This window comes from Mastomys coucha, chromosome X (assembly GCF_008632895.1).
Source record: "Mastomys coucha isolate ucsf_1 chromosome X, UCSF_Mcou_1, whole genome shotgun sequence".
Taxonomy (NCBI): Eukaryota; Metazoa; Chordata; class Mammalia; order Rodentia; family Muridae; genus Mastomys; species Mastomys coucha.
Genome location: NC_045030.1, coordinates 144476165 through 144485420, shown reverse-complemented (window position 1 = coordinate 144485420; position 9256 = coordinate 144476165). Strand labels below are relative to the sequence as shown.

The 9256-nt window shown below is 40.7% G+C and overlaps 1 protein-coding gene across 5 annotated transcripts in view; it reads right to left on the bottom strand.

The window, feature by feature from the left end:
• The window catches only part of Phf8 (PHD finger protein 8), a 117372-nt gene that overhangs the window by 86555 nt on the left and 21561 nt on the right, over positions 1 to 9256 (bottom strand). For all 5 annotated transcript variants that reach the window (XM_031369102.1, XM_031369074.1, XM_031369110.1 and 2 more), the window contains exons 3-4: positions 1256 to 1341; positions 796 to 904 (exon numbers count right to left, since the gene is read on the bottom strand). In XM_031369102.1, coding sequence (XP_031224962.1) covers positions 796 to 904; positions 1256 to 1341 — 195 coding nt within the window. The remainder of the gene's footprint in view (positions 1 to 795; positions 905 to 1255; positions 1342 to 9256) is intronic.

Sequence of the window (9256 nt, the reverse complement as noted above, 5' to 3'; positions counted from 1 at the left end):
AGCTGATGTAGTAAAAAAAGGGATCTGAGGGTCTGAGGTAGAGAGGGGACTGACAGCCTTTAATTTTTTAAAACTAATAACCTAGAAAAACAATCTAAATAATACTTGAAATACAAGAAACCTGAAAACAGTCCAATATTGAAAACCACATGCTATTTCTTTATTCATTAATTTCTAAGTCATTAGTTTTGTTCAGTTCATTATTTTATTTTTACTAAATCCAGGTAAGTTGAAAGAAAAAAGTATCTTTTTATTGAAAAACACATGACAGCTCCTTATTTTTAGTTTTAAAGTTTCCTCTCCTCTATAATGAGAGAATTAAATTTGCTGACCATTAAAACTTCTTGCAGACATTTAATGGGGAGCTGTTATGAATATGGAATAGGAAAGGGGAAGGAAATAAAGGGTCACAGAATAAGTGACCATGATCAAAGTATATTTAATAATATACATGGAAATGTCATAATGAAACCCATTATTTTATAAAATTAATATACACAAGGAGAAACCAAAAAAACCTTCCAGTTCTAGCATTGTTCAGATGCTTATAAGTTGACTAAGACAAATGCTGCTTCCCAACTACTGCAGATTTTTGTAAATAGGTCATAATGTACTCTAAACATCAAATGAAACTCTAGTCACTGTTACTTAGGAACTGACCAAAACAGAAGTTTCCACCCCAGAGATTTTGCAGGGCCCAGAAGATATCCATACATGAGGGAGGCACAGCCAGTGGAAAAGCTGAAAGGAAGTATGTCCAGCTTCCCATAGCTCTAATGCTTAACATTTCCTCACCTGTCAAAAGTCCTACCCCGTAGTTCTCGGATAAACATAGAGCTCCCAGTCTTCAATGGTTTCCCCTTGTGATTATCATGTCCTTTGGAAGATCCACGACGTTTTTTCACTAAAACAGAAAAAGACAAGTGGTAGTGAGTTAGAATGGCCAGGAGCTAAGAATCTAAAACCCCAGGGGCATCTACAATTAAAGATGCTCTCTTATACTCAGGAAAGCTCCTGGTAAAGAAGAGTGCTTCCTCTAGGCAGTTGCTAAAATGAGATAAAACTATGCATTTTTGCTCTCTTAGGGCAATAGCTACCGGCCCTGTTGGACTTGCATGGGTTTCTGCTGTTTCCTAAGGAAGACACATCTGAAGCACTTAGGCAAAGGCTCTCCCTTCTCCAAAGCTTTTCCAGAGCTACCTTTGCTTTGTTTCTTCCCTTATTACTTCCTGATAGAAATCAAAGATCTACTTACTAATGGAGGGTCCATGTAAGACTTCACAGTTGGGGCAATGGTACAGGTCAATATCAGCAGCCTTCTCCTCCTCAACACCAACACAACTGGAAAAGAAAAAAAACATAGCCAAGGTTTATAAGATTTTTATTTTTTAAAAGTTCTATATCAGTGAGTGCAGTATAGTACATATGGATTAAATTAAATTCATATGGGGGCTGGACAGATGGGTTGGTGGTTAAAAACACTGGCTGCTTGCTCTTCCAGAGGACCTGAGTTTGATCCTAGCACCTAGATAGTGGCCCACAATCCTCTCTAACTCTAGTTCCAGTGGATCTGGTTCCCTCTTCTGGCCTCTTTGAGCACCAGGCACTTGGTGTACAGACAGACAGACATGTGGATGAAATACCCATACACATAAAAATAAGTTAAATTAAAAAATAAAGTTAAGTAAAATTTAAATGTAGTTTCTCTATCACACTAGCTACATTTCACTAGCCACATGCAGTTATTATATATGTTATAAAACATTTTCATCAATGCAAAATTCTACTGGTATAAAACAACGATGGCAAAACTTCATTAGGATTCAGAATGGTCAAAGCTGAGACTAGAGCATCAGTACGTGAATAAACATAAATATATGGACCAGTAAGTAATTTCTTTTAAAGATTTATTTATTTTATGTATATGAGTACACTGTAGCTGTACAGATAGATGGTTGTGAGCCATCATGTGGTTGCTGGGAATTGAACTCAGGACTTCTGCTCACTCTGGCCTGCTCGATCTGGTCCAAAGATTTATTACTATATGTAAGTACACTGTAGCTGCCCTTAGACACACCATTACAGATCCCATTACGGATGATTGTGAGCCACCACGTGGTTGCCGGGATTTGAACTCAGGACCTCCAGAAGAGCAATCAGTGCTCTTACCTGCTGAGCCATCTCACTAGCCTCCCCAATAAGTAATTTTAAATATTCCAAATAATTACATTTAAAGATAAAAAGAGGGGCTGAGCAGTAGTGGTGCATGCCTTTAAACCCAGCACTTGGGAGGCTGGGGCAGGCAGATCTCTGTGAGTTCAAGAGCAGCATGGTCTACAGAGCAAATTTCAGGTCAGCTAGGGCTGTTACACAGAGAAACTGTGTCTCAAACAAACAAACAAACAAAAAAATCCAAAAAGGTAAAAAGAACCAGATGTTCTAGTCCTCTAATCCACACTTCTAATTCCAGCATTCTAGAGGTAGAGGAAAGACGATTATCATGTGTTTCAGGCTACCCTCAAGTATCAGACCAACCTGGGTTATAAGAAAAACATCTCAGGGCTGGCGAGATGGCTCAGCGGGTAAGAGCACTGACTGCTCTTCCAGAGGTCCTGAGTTCAGATCCCAGCAACCACATGGTGGCCCACAACCACCCGTAATGAGATCTGACGCCCTCTTCTGGTGCATCTGAAGACAGCTGTAGTGAATCACAGCTACAGTGAATCACACTGAGCGAGCGGGGCCAGAGAGAGCGGGGCCAGCAGAGGTCCTGAGTTCAATTCCCAGCAGCCACACACGATAGCTCACAGCCATCTGCACAGCTACAGTGTATTCATACACATAAAAATAAAAAAAAATAATCTTTAAGAAATAAAGAATAAGAAAAACATCTCAAAATACATCTTAAAGGACTTTTTAAGAATAAGTCTTGGGGCTGGTGAGATGGCTCAGCGGGTAAGAGCACTGACTGCTTTTCCAAAGGTCCTAAGTTCAAATCCCAGCAACCACATGGTGGCTCACAACCACCAATGAGATCTGACGCCCTCTTCTGATGTGTCTGAAGTCAGCTACAGTGTACTTATGTATAATAAATAAATATTTAAAAAAGAATAAGTCTTATTTTAATATTTTATTGTGCCTAACACAGTCAAAATACTAAAACCCAAACTGAGAACTTTGCTATTTTATTAAATAAAACTACTAGAAATATTTTAGAGCCAACAAAATTTATGAATGAAGAATTATAGGTAATCATTTTTTACAGCCTCATTTAGATTTAATTTTGTATATACAAAGTAATTTCATATATTAAGCCCTTCCCTCACCAAGAAAGATGACAAGAACCCTTCAAATAATTTCTGGCTATGGTTTAAATACTTTAAGCCTTTCATCAACCATATACAACAAGGTATATAAAAATATGGTAGAGCTCAAATAGTTTCAGCCAAGATCATGATGATCAATCCTGAAATCCAGCCCCTCCCTTACCTTCATCTCTGCAACAATAACTCTATGTCTATAAACCTGTAGCACATCAAGAAATCAGGACATCAGCATCAACTTTGTAGAGGTTAGCAGATAATATACATAAAGTTCATTAACACAATGAACACTGAGACTGGCACAGAGTGACAAATGACAGTTAATATTACTTTTTGCCATATCCACATTATCATTCCTCACTGACCCTAAAGTTTGTTTTTTGCTTGCTTGCTTTTTGAGATAGGGTCTCACTATATAGCCCAGTCTCACTTCAAACTTACCTTAGCTTCCTTGTCCCAAAGCTACTGGCCTGTGTCACCTGGCCTAAATCTATAAATCTTTTGTTTAGACCTGAGGCACTCATTTCCATGACATACGTGCTTTATGTCTCACATCCCTACTATATTTGGACACTGCTCAAAACGGAAACCTTGCTGTCATCACTCCTGAACTTTTATCACATATGCCTTTTCTACCAAAAACAGCCACTGCCTGTCTCCTCTCTCAACTTCCATGTCACACCTTCAGCAACTCTATACCATGATATATAAACTGTTGTAGCTTCCCCTTCAAGACACACTTGCCGGGCATGGTGGTACATGTATGCTGTGGTGGTTTGAATCAGAATGGACTGCATAGGCTGGATACAAGGTCCCCAGTTAGTGGAACTATTTGGAAAGGATGAGGTATGAGCTTGTTGGAGGAGTTGTGTCATGGTGGGGGGCAGTCTTTGAGGTTTCAACAGACTCCTACCATCCCCACTGTGTTCTCTGACTCCTGCTTAAAGTTCAAGCTGTGAGCTCTCAGCTGTTTCTACTGTTATTGTCTTCTGTCTCCCATCATGGGTGCTAACCCTCTGAACTTATATATAAGCCCAATTCAATACTTTCTTTTTTAAGTTGCTTTGGTTATGGTGTTTTATTACAGTAACAGAAAAGTAACTAATACACCTATAATCTTAGAATTTCAGAGATAGAAGCAGACGAATCAGTAGTTTAAGGTCAGCTTTGGCTAATGAAACCCAGTTTAAAAACAAAACAATATAAAACAGAACCCTCCTTTACTTTCCAAGCTTAAACAAACACAATTGGTCTACAAGGAAATTATTTTCTCCATACCAGTGCTACTCGAAGTATAATCCAGTTATTCTCAACCTGTGGGTTGTGACCCCTTTCACAGGGGTCACATGTCAGCACCTGACTGAGACAGGTACAGATTCTTACAGCCAACCATTGAACTGAGATCAGGGACCCCTCTGGAATAGTTAAGAGGAAGGACTAAAGGAGCTGAAGAGGATTGCAATCCCATAGGAAGAACAACAGTATTAACTAACCAGACCCCTTAAAGCTTCCAGGGACTATGCTACCAACCAAAGAGCATACACTGGGCTGGTCCATGGCCCCCACTACATATGTATCAGAGGACTGCCTTGTCTGGCATCAGTGGGAGGGAATGAACTTGGTCCTGTGGAGGCTTGATGCCCCAGAGAAGGGGGATGCTAAAGGGGTGAGGTTGGAGTGGGTAGGTAGGTAGGTGAGCACCCTCTTAGAGGCAAGGGGGAGGAGGTAAGAGGTGGGGGCTCCTGGAGAGGGGACCAAAAAAAGAGTTCTATCAGATGGAAGCCTCCTATTCTTCCGGACGCTAACAAGTCAAGGAAGTTCAACAGGTGACTCTTAACTCTCCAATGAGAATTTGAGATTTTCTCTACCTTTGTGCCTTACTCCTTTTCCTGCTGCTATATTAGAATACCATGAACAAAAGCAACTTAAGGACAGAAGTGCTTATTTTAGTTCACAGTTCAAAGTATATCCCAGTAGGAAAGTCAAGGCAGCATGTACTTGAAACATCTGGTTACATTAAGTCCACAGTCAAAAAGAAGGTGATGAATGCCTGCTGCTGTTTAGTTCTTTTTCTGTTTATATAGTCCAGAAAAGTGCCACTCAACAGTGAGAGAGAGTCTTTCCACCTCCATTAAAATACAATCAAGACCATTTCCCATAATTATTCACAGGCATGCTTGAAGGCCTAACTCTCAGTGATTCTAGATGTCATCAAGTTATCAAGTGACATCAACCATCAAGCCTTATGTGAGATGACTCATTCCTCTTTGAGTTTCATACCATGCAGCGATAGCACATCCTGCTCCTCTTTACTTCCAGTTACCCTTCTCCCCAGCACATCCCTTCACTCATTGGAGAACCTGCTCACAGACTTTTTTTCACACCAAGTTTTATCAATACTCTATAAGGTATCAGTAATAACAGAGAGACCCAACTTCTTGGGATCACTCTTCTTTGACCTTATCATGTTCAGATAATTACCTCCACTCTCATTTCAGCTACACTCATAACCATCCCCCAGACTTTGTCCAGCAATTGGTTCACTTCTGGAATATGAAATACATGCTCCATTTCACAATAAATATATCCACCAAGTTCTCACTATACCTATATATCTTTGCTTTCAAAATAACCTAGCTGTTCCTGCTTTTCACCAATTCATTGTTTAATTTGTTTTGTTTTATGAAACAAGGTCTCACTGTGTACTCCAGGCTGGCCTGGAACTCACAAAGATCTACCTATCTCTGCCTTCTGGGTATCCCCATTCTGCCACCACACCACACTACATCATCCCACCCAGCACATTCTTTTTTAACTTTATGCTTTGTTTTCAGAGGTCTTATGTATAGCTTAGGCTGGCCTTGAACTCAAAATCTCCATGCCTCACCTCCTGAATAATGGGATTACAGACCTGTGGCACCAAATCTACCTATTCTTGACTTCAACCTACTTACTATATAGCTTAAATTCCAGCATTCTTCACTTGCTCCACCTACCTTTCATCACATTTGCAAACCTATCCCTAGTTGAATTCCACTACAGTAGACCATTAGATGTGCTGGAGAAGAAATAATCACCCATTGGACTGGTGGTAAAATAAATTCACTCTCTAAAAATATCAATTATATTGACAAATAATTCTCCCATAATTTCCTAATTAGCTCTTTCCTTCCCACAATCCATAGTAAACTTAAAATCTTTGATCTCATTATCTTTTCTCCACATAAATGACTTACTTCCTTCTTGGAAAATAAAACAGAAATGAAATAATCAGACAAGAACCAATTTGACTTCTAATACCAACTCTTCTTCTTTCACCCACTCTTTCCACCTATTAAAAGTGGAAATACTATCTTTCCTTCCTCCAAAAGCCAGTGCTAGTACCCAGGTCACATATTTTTTTTTATTTTATCAATTAGTTGTCCCTTCTAAGGTATCTTCAATCTCTCACCTTGTTTCTTTCTCTTTCTTTACAATACTATGTAAACAAGTATCCTGACCTTAAAAATCCTCTCTTCTTTTCCTTTCATGTCTGCACCTCTCTGAGAGCTCACAGCTAAATATCTCTATCTACATTTATATAGCTCAAAATGGCCCCCTTTTGGAATGGGTAACAGTTTAAACATGGTACAAAACTCAAAATTATCAGTTTTATATCCTGATTCTTTAGCTATCACTTGTGTGCCTCTGTCATTCTTACTGTTTCAGCCATAACACAGGTTATAATCTCTAACCTAGGAATTGTCCTGCTCACCTAAATAAGACTCCAAACCTCAACTCTGTCTCCATGCAAAGTGATTCTCCATATCAAAACGATCATTAAAAAATGAAGTGTGGGCTAGAGAGATGGCTCAGCAATTAAGCAGAGGATCCAGAGACTCCAGTTCTAGGAGATCCAACACCCTCTTCTGACCTCCTCGCGCTGCAGCACACAATGGTGTACATACATACTCAGGCATACAAAAACACATAACATCAATTAATTATATAAAAAAGTAATCTCTCATTATCTCATACCCAAAACCCCTCAAAAGCTCCCTATTTGTGTGTGTGTGTGTGTGTGTGTACATGTATTAGAGGGTGCCTTTGGAAGCAGGGTGTTGGAGCTGAAGTTACGAATAGTTGTAGAATGCCTGACATGGGTGCTGGACCTTGAACTCAGCTCCTCTGAAATAGTAAGTAGCAAGTATTCTTAATTGCTGAACCATCTCTCAAGTCCCTCCTTACTTTTCTTTTTTTTTAATTAATTTATTTTTTTACACTCCATATTTTATTCGCCACCCCCCTCCACCCTCCAGTTCCACATCCCATACCTCCTCCCCACCCCAGTCTCCATGTGGATATCCCCATCCCCCACCCCACCTGACTTCTAAACTCCCTGGGGTCTCCAGTCTCTGGAGGGTTAGGTGCATCATCTCTGAATGAACATAGACCCTGAAGTCCTCTACTCTATGTGTGTTGGGAGCCTCATATCAGTTGGTCTATGCTGCCTGTTTGGTGGTCCAGTGTTTGAGAGATTTCAGGGGTCCAGATTGAGACTGCAGGTCCTCCTACAGGATTGCCCTTCTCCTCAGCTTCTTTCAGACTTCCCTAATTCAACAACAGGGGTCAGCTGCTCTGTCCATTGTTTGGGTGTAAATATCTGCATCTGACTCTTTCAGCTGCTTGTTGGGTCTTCTGGAGGGCAGTCATGCTAGGTCCCTTTTTGTGAGTGCTCCATAGCCTCAGTAATAGTGTCAGGCCTTGGGACCTCCCATTGAACTGGATCCCACTTTGGACCTGTTGCTGGTTCTTTTCCTCGGGCTCCTCTCCATTTCCATCCCTGTAATTCTTTTAGACAAGAACAATTATGGGTCAGAGTTGTGACTGTAGGATGGCAACCCCATCTCTCATTTGATGACCTGTCTTCCTGCTGGAGGTGGGCTCTACAAGTTCCCTCTCCCTACTGTCCAGCATTTCATCTAAGGTTCCTCCCTTTGAGTCCTGAGAGTCTCTCATTTCCCAGGTCTCTGGTACATTCTGGAGGGTTCCCCAACCTCCTATCTCCCAAGGTTGCCTGTTTCCATTCTTCCTGCTGGCCCTCAGGGCTTCAATCCTTTCCCTTCACCCTTGGGAATATACCCAAAAGATGCTACACCATGCCACAGAGGCACATGGTCCCCTATGTTCATAGTGGCCTTATTTGTGATTGGAAGAAGTTGAAAACCCAGATTTCCCACGACAGAAGAATGGATACAGAAAATGTGGTTCATTTACACAATGGAGTACTACTCAGCTATTAAGAACGAGGACATTCTGAGTTTTACAGACAAATGGACAGAACTAGAAAATATCATCCTGCCAAGCAGTGGTGGCACATGCCTTTAATCCCAGCACTTTCGGAGGCAGAGGCAGGTGGATTTCTGAGTTCAAGGCCAGCCTGGTATAGAGTGAGTTCCAGGACAGCCAAGGCTATACAGAAAAACCATGTCTCGAAGAAAACAAACAAACAAAATCATCCTGAGTGAAGTAACTCAGATCCAAAAGGATATGCATGGTATGTACTCCCTACTTTTTCTTAAAGAATGAATTGCCCATTGCCTAAAAAGGCCTTGCCTCCTAGTGTCATCTTTTATCCCTCACATACAGCACCAATTATATAAATGAATATGCTTACTGTAAATGAAAAGCAAGAACCCCTTCTTCAGAAACATAAAAAAAGAGCTTTTTACTTTCTGAGGTCTTTCAGGTTACCATGGTGTGGTAATTTGAATGAGAGGTCATCCATGTTCTTGTGTTGGTCCATACTTAGTTATACTGCTTGGGTAGACTTAGGTGTGGTCTTGCTAGAGAAGGTATGTCACTGGTGGTGGGCTCTAAGGTTTCAAAAGCCATGTGGTTTCTCTGCTTATTGCTGTTCCTACTGCCATGCCTGGTGTTTCTTCCATGTATCA